This window comes from Scleropages formosus, chromosome 11 (assembly GCF_900964775.1).
Source record: "Scleropages formosus chromosome 11, fSclFor1.1, whole genome shotgun sequence".
Lineage (NCBI taxonomy): Eukaryota > Metazoa > Chordata > Actinopteri > Osteoglossiformes > Osteoglossidae > Scleropages > Scleropages formosus.
In genome coordinates, this window is record NC_041816.1 from 20,266,385 (window position 1) to 20,290,195 (window position 23,811).

Sequence of the window (23,811 nt, forward strand, 5' to 3'; positions counted from 1 at the left end):
ATCGCAGAAGTGAAGACCTGCACTCCACTCCTATGAACCCAGACAGTGGCAGAAACCCCTGGGATGAAACCCGTCCCATTGCCTTTACAAGATCAGTTGTGAGAGGAATTGCAAATACTTTAAAAAAAAACCCTTTGTTAGGTATACAAGGTTAATGTATAACAAATATATGCATTCTGCTTATGAAAAGAACAAACTAAAGTGATGCTCTTTAAAAATGCTAAAAAGATGATGTAAAAATCTGAGGAAAGACCTTATATCCCTGCTCTCCTCAGCAGATTACAAAAGAGGTGTGCCATCCTAAAGACAACAGTTGAACGTATTTACAGGAGGCCATCGTCCTTTTCTCAGCGAGCTTGAAGGAGATTCTGGTAAGAGACTCTTGCAAGGACACCCACTGCATACAGACAGATGGAGGGAGAGAACTGCAAGAACGGAGAAGGGTTTCCTCTTGCCATCGTACTTCAAGGTCACCTGAGAGACGGGATGGGAGGCGAGATCATCGAGGGTCATGGCTTCAAACTACAACCCCTGAGAGCAGGGCCAAAAAAAGTTCAGACAGCCACAAAAAAGGTCTGCCGACATACAGTTACTGGTCTTCTTCCATAGCATAAAGACCATGCACTATGACTAATGCCTGTACAGCCCTTCCTCATAATCTTTACCAGCTTCAAAAGGTAAAAACAGGAGAAGCCTCTCTCCAGTGGTCTCTGTGAACTGGACAGAGCAGAACGGTTGGAATTAGCGATGCACCACAAGCAATGGGAAAAACTGCGCTGGAAACAGCTGTTCCCAGCAATAACACCGGAAGTGTCACATCCAGCAACTTTTCCATGGATTCCAAAGGAGGGAAACAAAGGCAGAATTCAAACCGCTTGAAATGAAGGCTGAGAGTCACACAAATAAACCCCGTGTTTAAAAGGAACCCCTGAACAACACTGGCAAAGTCATACAGAGGAAAAGAGAGGGGGGGGAGAAAAAAAAAAAAAAAATCCTGTACAGAAATGAGGTAGGTCTTAACTGGGAGTCACATCAAGAGACTTTGCTGCTGTAAAATATTCATCTCATCTTCCCACCTTCAGAGTCCTATCCAGTCGATACAGGTCATGCAAGTTGAACCTGCAAGTTGAACCTGCAAGCCTCCTCCTTTCTGCTTCATCTTCACATAATTCCTGCTATGTGTAGTCTATACATACTTTCAATATAAATACACAGACGATACAAATGCACCTAAAATGTTAGGCACCCAAGACCCCCAAACTCCACTCAGGGAGCCTGCAAGTCGAAATGCGCGGTGTGTGTGTGTGTGTGTAGATTGCACATTGCGTGGTCCATGTGCTTGTGAATTTGTACGTGTGTGTGTGTATATACCCTGAGACATCAGGAGAATGGGGGAGAGAGACAGGCAGTCAGCACTCTCAGAGTGGGTAAACACAGGCCTGCTTCACGGGGGGGCGGGGGGTTTAAGTTATATTTGCTCTGTCGTTGCACAAAATAAGAGTGGCACTATCCCCCTGTTCACCAGTTTACCATGTGAGGGTTCTTCATGTGCTCACAATCGGGTTTCCTGCGCCTGGGCTCCCACATTTCATCACAAAACCTTGTAGGTGCTGCGTAGTGCGACAAACGCTGCAAGGCGCACTCCGGTCGGCCTTTGAACGCACGACACCAGTCCACATTCTTCAGCTCAGCTTCCTGTGTATTGCCGTGGTGTGTGAAGGCGTACTGTACTTCATTCGCCTCAGAGGCTCGGCGCGGTTTTTCTAGTTCGGTTCTTTTTCCCCACTCCCGGAGCCAGGACTAGGGGCACACGTAGCTGTGCAGCGCAGAGTTGAAAGGGGATGGGGAGGAGGCGAGCGGAGGGGGGAGGCCCTTCCCAGACAGGAAGTGTCTGTTCTCAGGTTGGAGGGGGTTGCCGTTCTCCAGGTGCTCAGGTGAATGGAAGCCATTGGTGAGCTCCACCCCGGGGCTCGTGGTAGGGCTGCTCCCGTTTCCTCCACCTTCCTGTTGTCCAGTGTGATCGGTCTGCAGCTCAGCAGCAAGTTTAGGAAAGGGTTGAGGAGACCCTTCTTCCTGTGGCTGGGATTCCGGATCCCAGGGACCAACCGGCTCTGGGGCAGGAGCCACATCCTTCAGAGAGGGGCTCAAAGAACCGAGAGAGCTCGCTACCTCACTGCTGGTGTCCTGCTCGCACTCTGGGTCTGACAGCTCTGAGTGAACGATCACCTCCGCCTCCACCCGGTTCCTGCTGGCCGAGGAGTACAGCATCTCTCCCGGGTGACCCTGCAAGGCAGCCACCAGCCTCTTGGATTAGCAGGAAGGAACTGACATCATGATGACCTCCTACATTAACATTATGGTAACCATTTCTATGACTTCAAATTTGAATACAGGTACATTTACTCACTTAGCAGACACCTTGAAGTACAATGCAAACAAAAGTGTGTTAGAGAAGTGCGAAAGTGCAGGGTAAACAAAAATAAAAATCACTGCTTTGAAAACACTTTAAAGTTTACTTCTGCTAAGGACCAGTCTGCTAAATAATCAATACTGTAACTGAAGTCCAGTGAATAGCAGGTGTCAGGGTGTCTTGTGATTCTGTGTTTATATTAATATTCTGCGTGTAATTAAATACACACTGATTCTCACAGATAGGGCACCGTTTCAGTGTCTACCGTGTGTGTGTGTGTGTGTGCGTGCGCGAGAGAGAGAGAGAGAGAGAGAGAGAGAGAGAGAGATTGCGCTAACACTACTTCGCTCTAACCTTGCCAGGTTCTGTGCAGGAGGCCTCCAAGAGCCCGTCAGGGGTCCGCCTGGTCCCAGGACTCAGGGACCCGTTGCTGAGAACTGGGGAGTCCTCTGTGATTGCGTCTCGGTACCTGGTGATTCGGCTGGCCCAGTTGCGGCTGACCGACCCGTTCCAAGCGGGCTGTTGGAGAAGAGGACAGCAGGTGAGAAGGAGGAGAAAAGAGACGGGTGGTGATCCAGGCAGACCATCTGTGTCTCATTTACCGTGTTTTAGCGGATCCTTGTTGCGGCCAAATGAGAATCACCCCGAGGCCAAGGTGTAAATGTAAGAGAATGAAGGACAAGCAGCATGCACAACACTGTGACAGGGAGCACAGCATATGGCAGTCGCATGGGGTGCACATGGTGTACACCAACAAGTTCCAAATTTATTTGGACATCTCTAGCTTTTTTATTTTAAAAACACTGATTGAGCCCTGCAGGGCAGAGAAAAAAAAAAATGGTTACGTCCAAATAAAGCTGAAACGTACAGAAGTACCTCAGAGTGTGTGAGAAGCCCATGATGTACAACAAAAATCCTATGGCCATCACTTCGTGTGACTTCAAAGCTGCATGCTTTAACACGTAACCTCAGCAGCCATCTGCATTTCCAACACCACCAGTCCCGAAAGTCTCGAATCCCAGCGCACAGAACCCTATACCTCCTTCCGACAGTCTCTTAGGGACTGATATGTCGTGACCTGTTGTGAATACATGTACCAGGGGAGGCACTCAATGCTTGAAGGTCGCAGACTGCAATGGCTTTTGTTTAATCTCAGCACTTGGTAGAATGACTGAAGTCAGAGTCTGAGCTATGTGTCCGCCTCAGGTGTCTGAGGTATACATCCAGATAGAAACGGTAAAACAAAGGTGTAATCTGCTCGAATAGCTGTAGGGCCTTTTGATTGCTGGAACTGCTCATCTCTGATGTGGCTTAGGGTCATGAGGTTGGCTGCTTCACAAATGCAGAGAAAACCTTGTCCACGTACCTCGCTCATTTTGGGCTCCAGGTCCAAGCTGTCATCGGTGGCGTTGGGTCCCATGAGCCTGTGCTGCTCAGTGACCTCCGTCATGGTCACAGCTGAATCCTTGGTTCCAGGTGGCATCAGCGTTTCCAGCTCGTGGCAATCTCGGCACTCCGGCATCGCCGCAGGACTAGGCCGACTGCGGCGGTACTGAGACTGAGAGGGGAGGACAGAGGAATCCAGTCCCCCTGACCCCTCCCTAGAGCGAAGATGAGAAAAGTTCAAAGCTGCAGTAAAGCCACCCAAGAGTTGAGCATGCCTTGTGTCTCTCTGTTCAAGGCACTGTGCAACAGAGAACATGAACAGAACTCTGGGTCTTCTCTATACAACACATATGAAGGAATTATCTTCTTCGGATGCAATCCATGGTAGATGTGAGTATGAATCTGCAATTGTGATGCCAAGCTCTACTGACCCAGGCCTAGTCCAGCCCACTTCTCTCAAATCACCTTGTCAACCTAAAGTTAAAGGTTTAAGAGTTTCCCTGAGGTACCATTACTGACTTACAGGATGACAAGTAACATGTTTGTTTTGTTATAAACATCTGACCATCTACTACCAAGAGAAGGCTGTTAAAGGAAAAAAAAAATTGAAAATTACAGATGGGTTCATCGTGCGAGATGTGAAAAATACACATCCTTCAGATGTCAGCCACCTACTCACCCTCCATCTGGTGGGTTGTGCTCACCTGCTCTTGGTGCTGCGGAAGCTCACGCAGATGCACAGCAGGATGCAGAGAAGGCCCAGGCATACACCAACAATGATGCCCGTCACGGAGGGAATGTCCAGCTCTACATGGGTGTAGGAGCAGTATTAAAGATATGACATCACACATTACAGTTTCTCCTAAAACATGGGTGGCAGTAACGCTGTTCTTTGCGTACCACTACACTGCAATAATTTCTAATAATCAGAGTACCTGAAGCGCTCGGCAACCTGCATTAAAACAGCGCTGTAAATGCTCAAAAGAGGAGGGTTTGAGAAGCAGAAACAATTCAGGTACTCTAGGAATAGTCTAATAGCGCACCCCTGCTGTAGGTCATAATATTGTACGTACCCTATGTGTGACATGACCTTGCCGTGGAGTGCACTAGTGTGTTGGGTGCATTGGTAGCTAACATATAAAATACAAACTTCAGGCAGAAAACATAACATCACCGTATCTTCCAGGCAACCCCGCCTTTTGAACCATTTGGTGAGCTCTGCCGAAAACACTTCACACTCCCAGTAGGGGAGATATTAATTGGGAGTCGCGAATGGGCGTCTCTCCTCTGGCAGCCACATGAAGCAGGAGAGACAGATGGTGTGGCCCATCCCCCTTTCCTTCCCTCCAGAACATTCTCATTCACAACGGGCTTTATTATTGGCAAACAGAGGAGTTTTCAGTGGAGGCCAAGGCGATCGGCAAATGTTCCACCAAAAACATCCAAATGGTTTGTCGTGTCGCCATTCGGTCTGTACGGTGCCACGTGCCAACATCTGCAGGATAAACCCTTGGATTTCCTGCACTGTTGAAAGCTGTTTTCCTACAGACACAAGCGACTGGGCCAAGTTGGTTTCCTGCTGCTCTGAGAAGGGTGTATGAAGGTGCTGAGACGCAGGCACACTCACCGTATCTTTCCGGTGGTGTCTGAATGTCCTTTACTGGGGAAAGGGGTCCTGGACCCACCAAGGTGCATGCCCCCATCTTAAAGAAGTAGCGTGTGGCACTCATTAAGCCTTGTACTTCTGTACTGGTAACACTCCCTTTGAGAAACAAGGAGGGAAACAAGATAGGATGGTTCAGCACAGCACACAGGAATCCAGGCAAATGACAACAGATTCAAAGACAGACAAAGGGAAAGAAACACACAAATAGAGACATAATCAAACGGAACAATAGAAAAAAGAAGAAAAGAAGACACAAAAAAAAAAAAAAAAAAAAAAAACTGAAGACAGACACCTAAACAAATGACACTGGGGTCCAGGTACACACAAAGCAAGAAGAAGAAGAAGGAAAAAAAAAAAAAAAAAAAAAAAATAGAACATCAGAAGTACAGAGATACGGACAGATAAACACAGAGACACACCGTCACGTGACGCCGAGTTCCACTGGTGATCTGGCTGGCTACTGTTCCCACTATACAGGATCCTATATTCCACAATGATGCCGTTGGGCTCCAGGGGTGGGCGCCAGCTGACCAGCACCGAGTTGGGGTCTAGAGCACTGAGCTGAAGGTCTGTAGGAGGTGTGGAAGGTCCTGCAGTGGAGGAAGGAGTTGTCAGAGAGGCTTAAGCACCGGAGGAGGTTCGACAGCTGCTCTGTAATTGCACACGAGACATTAAGCACTGTGTGTTTTCCCTGGGGGACGGGGCCTTACCAAAGGGCAACCTGCATTGACCACCTGGTGACAGGGGGGTACAGCCAGAATCAGGAGGCTGGATAATGTGGGGGGCAGGTGGGGGTGCATATCCACCTGGTGCTGCCTTGGTAATGAATCGCCAAGGCAGAACCCTGCCCTGTTGGACAGGCAAGGGGTTTCAGCTCCATCTGTGCACTTAATTACCGCCAATTATCCTCCACCCCCACCCCCCCCCAACTTAATCTCCTCAATCTGACATACAGAAGAAACCCTCTTCTCAACGCCCCCGTCCTGCCATGACACGCAAAACCCACACAACGCATCACCATTCTCCTCTATCAAGACAGACTGTCAGCCACCTACTCGTCCTCCGCTGGTATAAACTACATCTAAGGAAAGAGGAAAAAAAAAAAAAAAAAAAATCACTGATGTCCCAGATACACCCTCCTCAAGTGACACATGAACCACAAAGATATACAAACTACTACGGAAAATGCACACAGACCCACAAAAAGAACCTAGACACACATACCACCCATTCAGCCACTAAAATTTCTCTTTCATCCATATGCCCACAATCTCTATTACACCATCTATTAGTTCTCTTTCATCTTTTTCAGACAGATGTATAGCTTTCAAACAGCAATTTATTTCACAATGAGAGGCCCATCAATTTCACGGAGAAAGGAATGGAAATACACAGCTGATGACCAGCAGTAACCTGCAAAACCTTGGAGAGCAGGAAAAGTCTGGGAATGTGTGACCCATTACTCACTGTCAGAGAGTGTGGACTCCTCAACCGTATTACTGAACGGGCCATCCACCTCCAGCCCATTGGACTGCACCGCAAGGGCATAGCGCGTGAACGGCTTCAACGCTCCCAACAGGATCTCTTGAGCAGAGCTGCAGATGGACACACACAGGGAGGGGTGCTGATACTCTGAAAATGGTAACAAAAGTGGCAGCAGTGCCCATAAGCCATTATACCATCCTATACATAAGTACAGCCCATGCACAACTAAATCACTGCCCTGTACACACACACATTATATATCGAAAGAGACAGAGAGAAAGGGCTAGCCAGTATATAACTATGGTACATGTCTATGCATAGCTTGGGGGGGGGGGAGAGATTGAGTAATGTTTGTTAATTCTTATTTCGCTGACAACTTTGTCCAAGGAAACTTACAATGCTATATACAGTAAACTCCTTACAATTCCCCAGTCTATAGAGCAGAGCAATGTAACACACCTCATTCACGCTCACATACATACATACACTACAGCCAAGTAAGAGTCTCCAGGTCACCTGAAACACAAGTCTCTAGACTATGGAGAGTAACCGGAACACCTGGAGGAAACCCTCGTAAACACGAGGAGAACATTCAAACTGCTTACACATTGAGCGGCGTACACCTGCGCGTTGAAAATGTACACTGAAGCACCATGCCTGTTGCAATGCTGAGTGGACGTTCTGGGGAAGCTACCTGGTGTAGTAGGAGACGAGTGAGGCGTTGCGCAGGCCAGCTGGACTGCAGCGCACTGTGTAGCTGATGATCTGCACCGTGCTGAAGCGTGGTTTCTCCCAACGCAGCCAGATGGATGTGGAGCTGTTGGCTGAGGCCTGCAGGCTACTGGGAGGCAATGGGGGCAGGAAGCGTTGGGCTGGAGCTGAGGACACCGTCGGGGAGGGGGGGCAGCGTCAATTACATACCATCATTGGAGCAGTACCCTTACCTCATACAAAAGTACACATTCATAATGGCACACACCATCTTACCTCCAGTGGAAGGCATTCTCTCTGTTCTCCCCTTCCACACGGCTGCGTAGCCATCGGTCTGCTTGTTGTACGCCCACACCTTTACCTCGTACATGCGGTCAGAGGCTGACAAACACATGCATTAGGAGGTGAATGGGAACATACTGCTCAAACATGAAAAGAAAAGGAACTCGATACCATACAAAATAAACAAAAGTGCCTCACGCTAGAAGGGTCAAGGATAATCTCAGGCTGAATACAACCTCTGTTCAAGTTGGTCTAAACACCAATCCAGTCAAAAGCAGAAAAGAAATTACAATTTAAGTTGCATCTTTTCCCACTAACAGCAACAAAGGCAAAAATGTAATATGGATGTGGGTCCAAGATACTTGGCTGTGTTACTAGTGAGTTCAGATCACATTTATTTGATGCTTTTCTCCAAAGTGACATACAATGTTAACTCCCTACAATTACTTACCATTTATACAGCTCGGTAATTTTATTAGAAAAATTGAGGAAAAGTACGTTGTTCAGAGGTACTACAGTTAGAGGCGGGAACTAAACCTGCAACCTTTGGGTCCAAAGGCAGCAGATCTAACCACTATGCTACAAGTCATGCCAGAATTACAACATATTTATCCTTTGACAATGACAAGCAGTGACATCCAACCGAGTCCAACCCTCAACCATTTTTTTTTTTTTAAACAATTATGCATCACATAGAGTGTAAATTGTGGAACTACTACTAAGAAAAGCAGATGGGGGAGGAAAAAAAAAAAAAAAAAAAAAAAATCTATCAGCACACATCCCAAATCCAGCCTTCATGTACAAACCCAACAATACCTTACTGAACCATAGCAATACAGTGTATGTGCGTAGCTCTGCGTCAAAAGCCAACAGTTGAAAACTAACCACTCCTAATGTGTAGAAACAACTTGTCCTCACAATAATCTAATTAGTATTTGTTAACGGCAATGTCACCTACCTAGGCCAGTGATTTCATAATGTCTATTTCTCTTCCTAAGTTTGATCGGTTGGGTTCCAACTCGCTCCTCCACGTTCTCTGGTTCCAGCTCCCGATACTGCAGCTTGTAGCCAGAGACCTGCGTGTGGTTGGGTGGTGGCTGCCATGTAACGTGGAGGGAGTACATTTTGGCTCTGACTTTCAACTCAGTTGGGGCATAGAGCACTGGGGGGAAAGAAAAGCAAAAAAAGATAAGAGGAAACTGAAATAGGAGCCAAAGGGGGTGCGGTGGCGCAGTGGGTTGGACCACAGTCCTGCTCTCTGGTGGGTCTAGGGTTCAAGTCCCGCTTGGGGTGCCTTGCGACGGACTGGCGTCCCGTCCCGGGTGTGTCCCCTTACGCCCTGTGTTACCGGGTAGGCTCCGGTTCCCCGCGACCCTGTATGGGACAAGCAGCTCTGAGAGCGTGCGTGCGTGCGTGAGAGAAATAGGAACCAATTTATATCTTGAAGGTTGCTGTTCAGTTCCCAGGAAGGGTCCTACTGTATCGCCACTGAGCAGGTACTAATCCTCAACATTCAGCTTTATAAACAGCTAAAGATTTTTTTTAAGATACTACAGATAAAGCCCTGCATGGATCACTGCCTTTCTGTGGTTAAGGGCTTGAGTGCTCCAGAGATTCTGGAAGTAATACTGTCTGAAACATTGCACCCTTGACAGGATTTCCTTTGGCCAATGATTTAAATGTGAGGGGCAGGACAGAGCAATCCAAAGAAACTGACTGCCAGGATGATAAAAAATGATGATACATGCTTTAAAATGGAATTGCATCACCAGCACCCAGCTTCTGGAGAAAGGCCTGGCTGGGGGATGTGGTTCATCGGTAAGTGCCTGGTGACTATGTAACCCAAATGGACTGGAGGTATCAACCAGGAAACAACTATCTGCAGTTTCCTTGTAAACTCATCATAAGCAAGGCAACTGGAGGAAATCAGCTACAGTGTTTGTTGGGAGAGACGGAGAAAATGATAGACCTATGGTGTGAAATATCCTTTTGCTGGTGAGGAAAGAGGGGGGTGTAGTGGCGCAGCGGGTTTGGCCAGGGCCTGCTCTGTGGTGGGTCTGGGGTGCGAGTCCTGCTTGGGGTGCCTTGCAGCGGACTGGCGTCCCATCCTGGGTGTGTCCCCTCCCCCTCCAGCCTTACGCCCTGTGCTGCTGGGTTAGGCTCCACTTTGCCGGGACAAGCGGTTGTAAACATTGCATGTGTGTAATGAGGAAAGAGCTGGAGGTGGAAAAGTACTGCTTAGATACAGCTGGTGTTACCTCCCTTCAAAGCATTGGCTCCATTTCCACTTCTCAAGTGGGGAAGGACTGTGTCATACTCCAGACATGCCTCTTATGAGAGGTCCAAGGGGGGTGCAATGATACCCACTAGCCCCCAGCTGGGTGGTACAGAGCTGGAGGTTGTCCCAATGGAGAGGTTAACTTGATGCAACTGCAAGTTACAGCAAACTGATTTTTTTGTGCTGAGCATCTGTTTGTAGTAGCTAGCCTTCCTGGAGAATATGGGTGCCATACTTGAGAACGTGCCACCTACTGACTCTTGAGACCTTAGAGACAAGCCGAGTGTGCCCGAATAGGAACCAAATGGTCAATTAAATATCTTTTGTGTTAATCATCGACTGGCCAAAAGGAACATGCTTGAATACAAATTTGTTTATGAGGGCAATTGACACTAAAGCACCTTGGTTTATAGTTTGATGAACAACATTGTAGTTGTACAATCCCACGATTTTTTTTATGCCTTATCTCCAGGACACTGGTGGTGAGTTGAGTCAGGCAACTGGGGGATTGCTGGAAGACCTGGGAGATGTAAAGCAGTGACATTCTCTTAAGAGCACCTGTTGAAGGCTCTGGTATGAATATGATGGGTGAATTCAATTCTGTCTTCTAGAAGAGTTTCACCTGCATCTAGAAGGAAGTCAGGGCCACCCAATCAAAACGGAGCTTCTTCAGGACCTTAACTGAGGATGCAGCTGTGAGAAGCTACGTTTAGAAGTTGGTGTCTGTTATGAGGACAAATCAAGAACCTACTGGTCCACACCAACAATAAGGGAAGCTGGTTAAAAGAGGTCTTTTGCACTGAGGACTGAAAGTGTCTAGCTAGCGCTGAGAACTTAAGTTGAGAGGTACAGGCAGGGAAAGGTATGGGAGGAGCTCAGAAAGAATATGGAAAGTGACTTTCAGATGTTCTGCTCGGACTGCTGCCTCCGCGACCCGGCCCCACCTAGCGGAAGAAGATGGATGGATGGACTTTCAGATGTCCTCAAAGAGGTTCTGGGAAAGCTTTTGGTAGCTTAACAGAAAACAGTGGAATGTCATCCAGGATTAAGTACTCTCAACTGGAGATACTGTCAGGGTGTGGAAGTTTGACTTCAAAAACTACTTCAAAAGACCACCCCCTCTGGACATAGTACTGTTTTCAGAGACCTTAGGACCATTTAGGTCCTGCAGGGCTACTAGGAGAAAACATCTGTAATGTTCTGGGGATGGCACCTCACCGCTGGTCTGGTTGAGGTGGTCCGGGGTATGGTGTAGCGTCCATTCTGAGGGGGTCCCGAAGCCAGCACTGGTCCCAGCTGCCATGCGAAGTCGATAGGCTCGGTTGGGCAGCAACCCCCGTAGGGTGACCTGGGTGTCGTTCCCACCCACCTCCACCGAGGACACATGGTCTGCTGTGAGAAGCACACACAGTCACGATTCCTCCATAGGCAAATATACACAGAGCATTTCAGGACTTCAGATGGGTCATTCATTTGTCCGATATCATGTTGATGTGTTCTTGGTATCTGTTTAAAAACATCTAGTGTGGGGGGGAAAAGCCAACAGAGACAAACGTGCTGCAGTAGAGCCAACAATGATTTGTCATCCTTGGTTATGACTATCTGAAAACCCATCGATTTTAAATTCCTCTGATTATCTGGTCATGACAACTATAAGCAGAGGTTCACACAGCAACTAGCGGAAAAACCTTTCTGCTTTCAACCATCAGTCTCCCGCTGGGCAAATAGCTCTGTAATTCAGCACTGAGTGCTAATGAATTTAATCTTTTCTTTGCCCCTACATTTGACCTCCTGCAATATAAATAGGGTTACAGCCAGAAGATTCTACATTGCTTTAATTTCATTGAGGGAAAAGTGCAGGAATTTTCTTGTTAGACAGCAGTATAATAGTAATAGTATAAAATGTAAAGCTAAATTTATGATTTGTTTGGGGTCTTCCTGACTCCTCAATGTCACAATATTATGAGAAGCTAAGTGAAATAGTGCACAGTTCAACTGCATTCTATTCTCTATGCAGCTATGACTAATGTGCCTTGGCAGAAGTTTTAGTATTGAACTAAGTGGCTGCACTTTCAGAATCATGTGTCTGTATCACTGTGTCATCGACAACATAGAGGTCTGTTTGCTGTCTTGTGTGTTTCTTTGGAGGAAATCATCTGCTAAAAGAATAGATGTAAATGTAAACATCAGCAGGGGGTGTAGTGGCGCAGTGGGTTTGCCTGGGTCCTGCTCTCCGGTGGGTCTGGGGTTTGAGTCCTGCGTGGGGTACCTTGTGACGGACTGGCGTCCCGTCCTGGGTGTGTTCCCTCCCCCTCCAGCCTTGCGCCCTGTGTTGCCGGGTTCGGCTCTGGCTCCCCACGACCCCGGATGGGACAAGTGGTTTTAGATGATGCGTGTGCGCGCGCGTGTGTGTGTGTATAAACATCAGCCACATGACAGCTCTGCAAAGTGGGGGCAGGAGTTCAAGGTGAAACACCGCTGTACATCTTCCTCCCAATGCACTTCTCGCAAAGATCAGACTGGCAGACAGCCCCTTCCTCTAGTGCTGGTGCTCACCTGGACCTCCTTAATCCTTTCTTTTACCCCACAAATATTATGAAATTCACCTATACCTAATAGAAGAATAATAAAAAACAAAAGCACAATTATAAGAAATGTAAAAAAAAAAAAAAAAAAAATGTAAGTGGTATGTTTTTTTACAGTGAAACGCAGACAAATGCGCATCAACTCGGAGCCAGAAGTACGTATTAAGTGGAGGTAGAGGGTAACACAGAGGCGGCACTTCATCGACACTTCAGTATTGGCAGACGCAGAAGCTGTGGAACTGGGGTGCAACATAATCAGACCTGTGATAAATGATAACCTTTTGACTGTGAGCCCTTGCTCTACATATGTCGACATATTTTCACTTTTTCACTATGCTGTCTATCATTATGCTGTTGTGACCCTGTGCTGTTTATAAAACCATTTTAAAAAAATAAAAAAAAAATTGGTGCGCAAGCTCTCGTGATGAAAAAAAAAAAAATACTTCTGTAAAGTTTGTAACAGCAAAAAGTTTGGTACTTGTTGGTTCAAAATTCAGGAACCCATTGTAGTTATTACATTAGCTGTCATAATAGGACATCAGCATTTAAATGCAAAAATATATAACAGACAGACTGAAACCGCTAGTCCTGAGCAGGGTCATGGCGAACAGGAACCTAACCCGGCAACACAGGGCACAAGGCTGGAGGGGGTGGGGACACATGCAGGACAGGATGCCAGTCCGTCACAAGGCACCACAAGCAGGACTTGAACCCCCAGACCCACCAGAGAGCAGGACCCGGCCAAGCCCGCTGCACCACCATACCCCCCGTATTATTATTATTATAATAATAAGAAAATATTCCCCAGTATCTGCACTTGACTCCTGATGGCTTACACACACACACACACACACACACACACACACACAAAATCACTGCCATTCAAGTCTAGTGACAATATGAAAACTATTCTTCAATATTAAGTGATCTTCACAATGGCAAATTATGAATGAGAGACTCAAAGGAGGCCCCAGTTATAGCTGTGCCACCAAGGGATGCTCACCTTCGTCCAGGGTGCTGTAATCTATGCGGTAGCGGGTGATGGCCCCGCGGCTGTGCTCAGGGGATAGGGGCAGCCACATGACGTGGATGTCGGTGGGGGAGGTACTGAGCAGGGAAAGCTGCGGGGGTGCAATGGGCACTGTGGGACAAAACAGGGCATTGACAATCTCGCCTCTCCAAATGCAGCCTATTCTCAGACAGCGCCCCCACATTCACCGCAGTCGACAGCACTTTTCAAACTTTACCCATTCCCTGCAGCTCTTACAGCGCCTGCTCTTTACCCTGTGACTCACCATCCTCCGGCATCGCCACAGTGATGGACTGCGAAGGGCGGCTGGCCCCCATGGGGGAGTACGCCACCACATAGAAGGTGTAAGCTGTGTGAGGAAGAAGCTCCTTCACCAGATACTCAGTCGTGTCATTGTGTACAGCAAACTGGTACTCCACAATGCCAGAGCCTAGAGCAAAAGAAGAAGGAAGAGACAACGTTTATCACTACAACAGAAACAAATATTTACCACTACTGTAAATCAGTGATACCATCATCACTCAACAGGCACCTGGTGGCACAGAGCAAATTCACAACTGAGAAGGGGCCTTGCTGTTGTGCACTACAGATTTATAAACACTCATCCTGTTATTCCGTCTCCTGATATCGGGCTTTTCACCTCTCTGGTTGGCAATTTTTTACGCTACTTATCATTAATTGCTCCGGATTCATCCGGTCTGCGACACTGTCTTGTGCAATAGACAGACGACATCTGAGAACTGCGCCAAAGCAGCTGTGTGAGAAAGACAAACACACTGCATTGTGGGAACTGAGTACCCATATGCTTTCAGTAGCGTTCTGACACTTTCCTGTCTCGCTTGCATACTAGTATGATTGCATCCTGTCTTAATTTTAATTCAATATAATTTAATTCATTTTATAATAAAAATTCTATAATTTATTTAAAAAAACTCCGGAGACAGATGAGCGATAAAAAAAAAAAAAAAAAAAGTTTTGGGGGTGCAATTGAATAAAAAAAAAAAAAAAATCATTTTTTTAAAAAAAAAAAATTGTGGAAGAAAGCCACAAAAACATAAAACAGAAAAAAAGAAAAAAAAAAAAAGACCACAAAGGGATGAGTGTATAATATTATTATTCATTCCATTTTACTGTGTCACTACTTTTTCCTTATGACATTGGCTATTATTTAGAGTGATTTTGGGGTGAACTTTGGATGAGCTTGGAATAAATCTAATTTCTTTTCCTAGAAGAAATGATGCAATAAGTAATTCGATTTGCTGGTTTTTGGAATGTATTAGAACTGGACAACAGAGGATAAGTATATGGGAAAATGGCAAGCTATCAATCTTCTAAGAAAATGCACAATTCTTCTGCGGTCATGCTCTCTGTTACCATGCACAGCATAAAAAAAACATAACAGAACACGTCAAGAACTGTGCTAGCAAAATGAACAGAATCTATCTCAGGAGCGTTCGACTTCGGTAAGGTCGGAGATTTTAGCATAGCGAAGCCAAACTATCGTGGTGCGGCGAAGCTCACCAGCCTGCTGGTAGTGCACGGAGAAGCCAATGATGTGTTCGCTGTTGTGCTCTGGCCTCTCCCAGCTCAGCAGCACAGAACTGCTGGAGTGCGGCAGGGCCGACAGCAACCTGGGAGGGCTGGGAAGCCCCTCTCTCACAATGACGGACAGCCTGGCGGTGGCGCAGGCCGTGCCCAGGCTGTTTGTGGCAATGCACTGGTAGTAGCCAGCATCAGCCGCTCCCAGCTGGTTGATGAGCAGGACCCCGGGGCTCTGGGTCTTGACACGGCCGTTGGGCCGCACGGGCTCGCCATTCCGCAGCCAGTGCAGTGTCGGCGCCGGCTCCCCGGAGCTGTTGCACACAAAGCGGGCAGTGTTGCCGCGGGACAGGGACACCGTCTCAGGGGGCTGCAGGATTACAGGTGGAGCTAGTGGGGCGAAGACAAAAGTCAGGTAAATCTGGAATTTATCCCTACTGCAGAGATGTCGAGCGGCAGGGGCACTCACACAGCACGCGCAGCTCTGCGACGGCTACGACAAAATCCCGGGTCCTTGGCTTGTTGGCGCGGCACACGTACACGCCAGCGTGGTGGCTCCGCGTGTCTGGGATCAGCAGGTTGGTTTCCAGGACAACTGCATCAGTAGCAATGGGTTTCCCATCTGCGCCAAGGGTGCAACAAAGCGGAGACAACAAACGTGTTTTTCCTCAACTTAATTCTCGCACGTAAATTCAGATGAGACACTCTACCCATAGAAAGAATCAAGACACACCCAAGCACAACTCCTTCACCATAGTACCATCCTTCACTGTCAGAGGAAACCAGTGTTTGGCAGATACTCTATATTACAGATGCATTTATTGAATTATTCTCGTATATTTTTACTAAATGGTCAAGGCAAGAAGTCAAGAAACAAAGTTCACAGTGGTACTGTGAAGGACACACCTGATACCGTGTAGACTGCACCCCGCATGTGACACTACAGGCACAAAATAGCGGCACCCGCATCAAAAAGAGAGAGGGGCACAGTTCAAACCAGCGGCGTTGAAGGAATTTCAATAGGCAATGCCGGTTTTCTTCCAGGACTTAATAGAACAGGGCTACAGGGGCCAGAGACTGTGAATGAAGCGTATAAAGTACAAAAATCCCTCGAGTCCATTTCTGGAATTAAGATAACCACCATGTATTAAAAACCCCTTTGAGGAAGTTAATACTTTAGAAGCGAACACACACAATTCTACACCAGTAATGTGAGCAATTTGCAAAAGGCACAGGAGACGTGCAGAGCCAAGGGTGCCACGGCGCTGAATCCAGGCTCAGGTGTGTTGACACACACACACACACACACACACACACACACACACACACACACACTCCTGTATCACATGTTTAAAGCGAAGAAAAGACGGAATTTGGCTGAGGGATTTTATTCAAGAACTCTTCTAACATCTGGGTTTAAAAAAAAAAAGAAAACCCTTTACTCATCCATCTGCTCAAACTTTGACAAAACCTACAAACTCAGTCCTCATCTCAAGGCTTCTTGTACACTCATATCAAAAATTCAAGACCTTTACTTTGACTTAATCAACTAGGAAACAGTGCTGTGCAAATACACGCTTTTCAAAAAAAAAAAAAAAAAAAAAAACAACATTTTCAGTCTGTTGAATTATATACGAGTACATGTATGAATCCTTTTGAGTTCTCATATCCAGTTGGAAATGCCAGAAGTGGGTCCTCATCCTTTTTCCTTTGAGAATTTCTAATAACATTTATGGAACAGCTAATACATGTATAAAAAACAGAAAAATTTTGTTCAGCATCGGTGCCTTAATTTAAAACCCAGTTTGCCACACTTCCGTTACAAATTCACCATGCGGTGAGTACTGAACATTGCCAGTCCCAGAAGATAAATAGTAACCGTTGAGCTGCTTAAGGAAGGTCAGATAAGGTCAACAGACGTAACCTCTGTGACCTTCTACAAGCTCCTCTTGAGAGAAAGAAACCCAAACGACAAAGACCTGGGTCCACGGTGGGTGATCTTTGGACTTAATCTAAGCGCCTCCAGTAAAATATAGAGTATAAACACTTGTATAAATGAGAGGCGGTCAGTCATCGTGCCAGTGTGAAGACCAACAAAGAAGTTTCACCAGTGATCAAACCCTGAGTTTCTTGATTGCCATCGAGTCTGATTGTCTGATCAGCCAGCGTTACCAGACTAACACGTACGTTTTCTGAATGTCAGCAGCATGATCTAAATTCTATTATGCAAATATGGAATACTTGTACAATCTTTCTCGCAGATGCAAACAATATTACTTTAAGCTGTCGAACGCAATAACATCCGATTTGGACACTCATATGAAATGTTCTGTCCCTCCCCATTTTCCATGGTCACCAACTGTAACTAACACAGGTAAAAGTCACCTTGGATCAACGGAACAAATGAGTAAAAGCAAAAGGGCAACAGGTGACGTAATGGTTACAGGTACTTCCTTGCACTCATAGGACCTAGGTTCGAATCGCACCTCCTGCTGTAGTACCCTTGAGAAAGGTAATTACCCTGAAATGCACCAGCAAAAAATACCCAACTGCATAAATGGGAAAATCATTATAAGTGCATGAGCATACAAACATTGTAAGTTGCTATGGAGAAAGGTCAACGAAATGAATAAATAATAACCTTAAGATGACTCACCCTGTCTACTCCAGGACACCAGCGGTTTAGGATGTCCCTGGGCCATGCATTCCATCACTGTGGGACGCCCCGATACCACCGTGGTGTTCCGTGGGGGTGCCTCAATCACCACATCCCCGGCAGCGGCGGGAGGCCCTGCGGACAAAAACACGGGTCCCATTCATGTTCCTGACAGCAACCAGCAGAGAGCAGCAGTGGGCAGAACCCAGAACAATACTGCCCACCACAGCCCAAACGTTCACCCCGGCCTGGAGAAGAAAACCGAAGCTCCCTGTTGAGCCTTTTGCGCGCTGTTCATTATTTACAAATGTCAAGACACACAGAAGGTGATAGATGGGAATGTGAAGGTAAAACTGTCAGAACTGAAATATGTTTTCAGAAACTGTTGCATCGTTTGCTGTCTGAACGCCGGCAAAAACCGAACACGCTCGTAGGTCTGCAGGTTTCCAACGACGGAGGAAATTCAGCTTCGCTACAAGTGGCATAAATAAACAGTGAAGTCATATATTCGCAAAGGAGCAGCAACACCGATATGAGGCACGTTCTGTATTTAGTGCTGACAAATCTCGCTATAAAAGTGCTCCAGCTGCAATCAACTCCCCAAGGAGAAATGGGGGGGGGGGGGGGGGGGGGGCAGCGTCGTCGTCGTCTCTGGGACACAGTAAGCAAATAATGCATTAACGAAGATTGCATACAATGCTGCCAGACCATTCAGTGGCTGTGGGCTGTATGTGGGTCACTCGCTGCTACGTGGCACCTGGAGAAATGTCCTGTGTGTCAGGTCTGTAAGTTACCCATCCGTTTTTACACGTCGTCTCTGTATCTGTATCAATATATAGTCACTGGCCACCTTATTAGGAAGCCCTACTGGAGCTAGTAGGACCCTCTTTTATATCCAGAATGGCCTGATGCAACAAGATGACGGACACATTCCGCAACAGTCTCAGCCTATGCTGGCTTGCCATTTTCGCACAATTTCTCCACATTCACTCCGCTACTATCGTTTTCCACCTTCCCCAAAGATGCTCCATTGGCGGGAAAGCTGGGCTTCCCGTTGTAGTGAAATTGCTGTCATATTTGTGGAAGTGTAGTGGGCAAGAGAAAAAAAAGGGGGGGGGGGTGGCCTTTTCTGCGTTGCTGGCACCAATTGTTACTTGAATCACGCACCGATTCTAACGTCCACTTGGGCAGTAACTGAACCTCTTGCCCCTGTATGCATGCTTTACAACCACGCGACTCACTAACTGCGGAGGCCGAGCTGCAAATGGCCACGCGTACCTAATAAAGAGGCCGGTGTGCGTATAATGCGTGTGAACATTCCTCAATGCTTTTCAGGGTTTTTTTCAAATCTCTAATTGCAGTAATTACGGTGCTTTGCTTGGTTTCGGCGGTGGGATATTTATCATTGCTTCCGCCCTTCGTTGCAGCATCGCCGTGAAATTTCCTTTGGGATCAATAAAGTTTCTTCGCATCCATCCATCAACGTATCGATATTCTCCCTTCATTATCTGGCCACTGCTTGCCAGACCACTTGCCTAACTGGCAGAAAAAACAATTACTTGTTCATCTACCAAAAATGGCACGCATCCCCAAAGCGAGGAACAAACACATACCTCCTGGAGCCGCTCGTCCCAAGCAGGGTCACAGCAAGCCGGCAACATGGGACGTGAGGCTGGAAGGGGAGGGGACACACCCAGGACAGGACACCAGTCTGTCGCAAGGCACCCCAAGTGGGACTCGAACCCCAGACCCACAAGAGAGCAGGCCCTGTCCAAACCCACTGCGCCACACCGCCCCACCCCCCGCTTCGAGGAACAAACATTATATATAAAAACAAAGGATTAGTACATGTGACTGGTATGATCTTCCTAACGCAGGAAGCCTTCTTCCTAGTCCTTAAGACGGGACAAAAGCAGAGTGAAGCGAATGAAGCACAGTCAGTCAGAGTGAGACACAAAAGGCCGGCTTGGAGTCGCGTACAGCCGACAGCGCTCGTCGCGGTGAGACGTCAAAGGCGCGAAGACGTGGTGACGTCCGAGGGCCGGTTTCTGTCCTGCTGTCGCAAGGCCAGCTGAAGGCACTGCGGTTAACTTAATTTGTACAGTTGGTCTTTGCACTGAAGCACACGTGCGCGCGCGCACAGACACACAGACCAAAACAAACAAAGGAAACAGCATGTCTGAATCGATATAAACCGGTAGTCTGTGTGCTAACAGCACACATGTGGTACAAGCCTATTAATGTTCCCTCCAGCTCAGCAGCATAGAGACCCATCATTGATGAAAGTCTCTGTATTCATTACTGCATGGTAATAGGGTCCAAAGCAGCTGCTTCATTTCATTCCATCTGCGCCTCTAACACACACACACACACACACACACACCATCCCTGCCTCTACCTTACCACACACAGCACACGCTTCATTAGCAGGCGGTGCAGTTGGTTCGGGCACCGTTTGTCGCAACTCCCTGTGCCGGAGGGTCCGGTAGGTGGGCTTTACCTGCAGCGACGGTAAGTGTGGCCTCCTGGCTGAAGCGTTTGCGTGCGGCGTTGGTGGCCACGCAGCGGTAGCTGCCCGCATCTTCTTCCTGCACCCGCAAAATTTGCAGCACACCACTGGGAAGGGAGATGAACCTGCGCACATGTGGGAGGAGGGGTGGTAAGGAAGGGAGCTTTCAAAAGCTAGACCAAGCATGACTGGACCCACACAAACTCAACCTTTCCTTCCCCACTCTACAGAGACCCTACTGCACTGGACCCATGAAGTATCCAAAGGAGTTTTCCCAAATAAATCTCTCTGGACGTTACCTCAGGATCCTTGATGATATTTCTGATCTGTGTATCACTTAGGAAAAAAGCATCTGTCAAATGCACTGGATTTACATTTATCTATTTAGGTGAGACTTTTTTCCCCAGAGGTGACTTAAAATGTTAAGCTACTTACACTGATTTACCCATTTATACAGAGGGGTGATTCTGGCTGGAGAAATCCAGGGTAAGAACATTGCTCAAGGGTACTACAGCAGGTGGTGGGGCTCAAACCAAAGTCCTTTGAGTGCAAAGGTGGTATCTCTAACCATTACACCACTTTCTGCACCCGAGCACAAACACGAAGGTGTGAAACAGAGTAGCCTGATGTAAGTGTGTGAGACAAGAAAAGGGAGGGACACAGACCACAACCGTACACTTGAACCATGCGTGAGCACACTGCATTGGAAATTGTATGGCACAATAGCTGTTCCCTGGTGGAAAGACCGATCTAGGGAGAAAGATACAGAGACACGGAACGGAGAAGAGGAGCAAACTGGGGAAACGGGGGGGGGGGGGGAGGAAAAAAAAAAAAAAAAAAAAAAGCTTGATGTAGAACATAGAGAGCCTGGTGTCACTCTGTTGCACAACAGCACTCACTGCTGCTGCCAGCTGCATGCTGTGCCCTCCACTTGTCAATATTGATCTCCCCTCGGCATGCCCGCATACCAGCTTATGTCCCTCCCTCACCATTCACGCCCTCTGCTCCTGAACTGGGAGTGACAATTAACCAGAGCGGTGAAAATAACAGGTATAATGCATCATATCCAACTATGAAAGCGGTAGGTAGGCTTCCAACAGCAGGGTGAAAAGAACGGACCGGGGGCTCAAGGAATTCCTTCTTGATAGTGCAACACCTCGACAGCTAGCAACTACACATGGGCTTGGACTCACTACCTTGGTCCCTTCAGGGTACAGGAGGTCACACAGGGACAAAGCTCTAAGTTTAAATAACTCAAAATAGCACATTCATAACACCAGTGTGGTAACAGGATAAATTTAGGGTACAGGTTACAGATTACCACTATTTGAAATGGAAAAAGATTTATTTATAACATAGGGAGGAAAAAAAAAAAAAAAAAAAAAAAAAAAGGTGTGTGATGATTTCCTCCAAAGCAGCTTACAATGTTAAAATTATTATTGCAGTTACAAACATTTACCCAGTTACACAGCTGAGTAATTTAGGGCAAGTACCTTGCTCAAGGCTATTATAGCTTGAGGTTGGGATCAAACCTACAACCTTCAAAGCCAGTAGCGCTAACCACTATGCTACTGGCTGTCCCATACAAATGAGCCTGTTTGTCCACTAATCAAATTTTATACAATAGGGTAATTTCTACTCAAGCAATTTTACAATAAGTATTTTGAGCAATCGGGGGGGGTTGGGAGTGTGGTGGCACAGCGGGTTTGGCCAGGGCCTGCTTTGTGGTGGGGCTGGAGTTCAAGCCCTGCTTAGGGTGCCCTGTGGCAGACCGGTGTCCTGTCAGGGGTGTGTCCCCCCCAGCCCCGCATCCTGCATTGCCAGGTTAGACTCTCGTTTGCCGCAACCCTGCTTGCAACTAGTAGTGGTGGACAGTGTGTGCGTGTACTTTGAACAACAGTACTACTACAGCATCAGCAGGAGATTTTAACTGTTTCCCTGAGTGCAATGCAGCAGTTCCACTCACCATAGCACCTGTTGCCCCCAGCAGGTGGCACAGTGGTTCACATTTTCCTGCTGAATTCCATTTACTGTATCACTCTGCAAACTAAGCAGGAATGTGAACATCTCCACAACACAATGCCAGATTATATTCAGTTAATTTCAGCTGTCAAGTAGAACAAGTTAATTAAATGCAAAAAGACACATTTCTTTAGACAGCTATCCAGATGGATATAAAATATATGTTGAATTACTTAGAGGTTAAATGCAATTTTGACAGTCATTTAACCTCGAAATAAGTAAATGAGTAATTTAAACAGAATGCGCTGCTTTTTTTGTGAAAAATGATTTTGCTATTCAAATCATTACAAGGAAAAACACTTTATTGTATAATAATAAAACATGCTGCATCAGTAGCCTGCAGTGAACTGCCCCTGTATTTACAGGTACCACCATTCAACCCGGCAGAGATATTGAAAAAATGTGACTAGTTAAGACAACTACAGTGAATATCATTGCTAACAGTACATTAGGCAGCTACACTGCTGTTAACGGTGGAACACAGGGTGAATTTGTGCGACTTTGAACAGTGCACCCAAGGTGCAACAAACACCAGAACAATGGATTTTGGGAACAATGGACAGCGGCCAAATATTGTTCCCCCATTTAAGGAACACACACACACACACACACACACACACACACACACACACTTTCTGACCCGCTTGTCCCATACGGGGTCACGGGGAACCGGAGCCTACCCGGCAACACAGGGCGTAAGGCCGGAGGGGGAGGGGGACACACCTAGGACGGGATGCCAGTCCGTCGCAAGGCACCCCAAGCGGAACTCGAACCCCAGACCCACCGGAGAGCAGGACCTGGTCCAACCCACTGCACCACCGCGCCCCCCTTAAGGCAAACAAGCAAGAAGAAATAAAAAAAAGGCATAAAAATCTGTAAAAACATATGTATAAATGGATATATACAACATAGGCCCATTCCTGTGTGGGTGTACAAACATTTGCAAAACACACCTTCAGAAGAGCCGTGCATGTAGACCTATCACATCTCACATTACATAATAGTCGATCAGATGACTGCAGAAGGAAACTGTCAAAAGCTTTTCCATTCTAATGTACACTTTTCTCCAAAGCAACGTACAGTGTTAACACAGACACTCACACACGCACACAGACTGAAACCGCTTGCCCCAAGCAGGGTCGCAGCAAGCCGGAGCCTAACCCGGTGGACACACCTAGGACGGGATGCCAGTCCATCACAAGGCACCCCAAGCAGGACGCAAACCCCAGACCCATCAGAGAGCAGGCACAGG

General features: G+C 47.0%; 1 protein-coding gene across 1 annotated transcript in view; it reads right to left on the reverse strand.

The window, feature by feature from the left end:
* Positions 1–712: 712 nt before the first annotated feature.
* The window catches only part of LOC108940832 (immunoglobulin superfamily DCC subclass member 4-like), a 42,585-nt gene continuing 19,486 nt past the window's right edge, over positions 713–23,811 (reverse strand). Inside the window, exons 4-20 of the mRNA XM_018763223.2 lie at positions 20,529–20,662; positions 18,029–18,163; positions 15,842–15,994; positions 15,355–15,762; positions 14,099–14,263; positions 13,807–13,944; positions 11,437–11,610; positions 8,899–9,102; positions 7,935–8,039; positions 7,642–7,825; positions 6,930–7,057; positions 5,882–6,052; positions 5,424–5,558; positions 4,501–4,603; positions 3,777–4,011; positions 2,765–2,929; positions 713–2,283 (exon numbers count right to left, since the gene is read on the reverse strand). Coding sequence (XP_018618739.2) covers positions 1,801–2,283; positions 2,765–2,929; positions 3,777–4,011; positions 4,501–4,603; positions 5,424–5,558; positions 5,882–6,052; positions 6,930–7,057; positions 7,642–7,825; positions 7,935–8,039; positions 8,899–9,102; positions 11,437–11,610; positions 13,807–13,944; positions 14,099–14,263; positions 15,355–15,762; positions 15,842–15,994; positions 18,029–18,163; positions 20,529–20,662 — 3,220 coding nt within the window. The 3' untranslated portion in view covers positions 713–1,800. The remainder of the gene's footprint in view (positions 2,284–2,764; positions 2,930–3,776; positions 4,012–4,500; positions 4,604–5,423; positions 5,559–5,881; positions 6,053–6,929; positions 7,058–7,641; positions 7,826–7,934; positions 8,040–8,898; positions 9,103–11,436; positions 11,611–13,806; positions 13,945–14,098; positions 14,264–15,354; positions 15,763–15,841; positions 15,995–18,028; positions 18,164–20,528; positions 20,663–23,811) is intronic.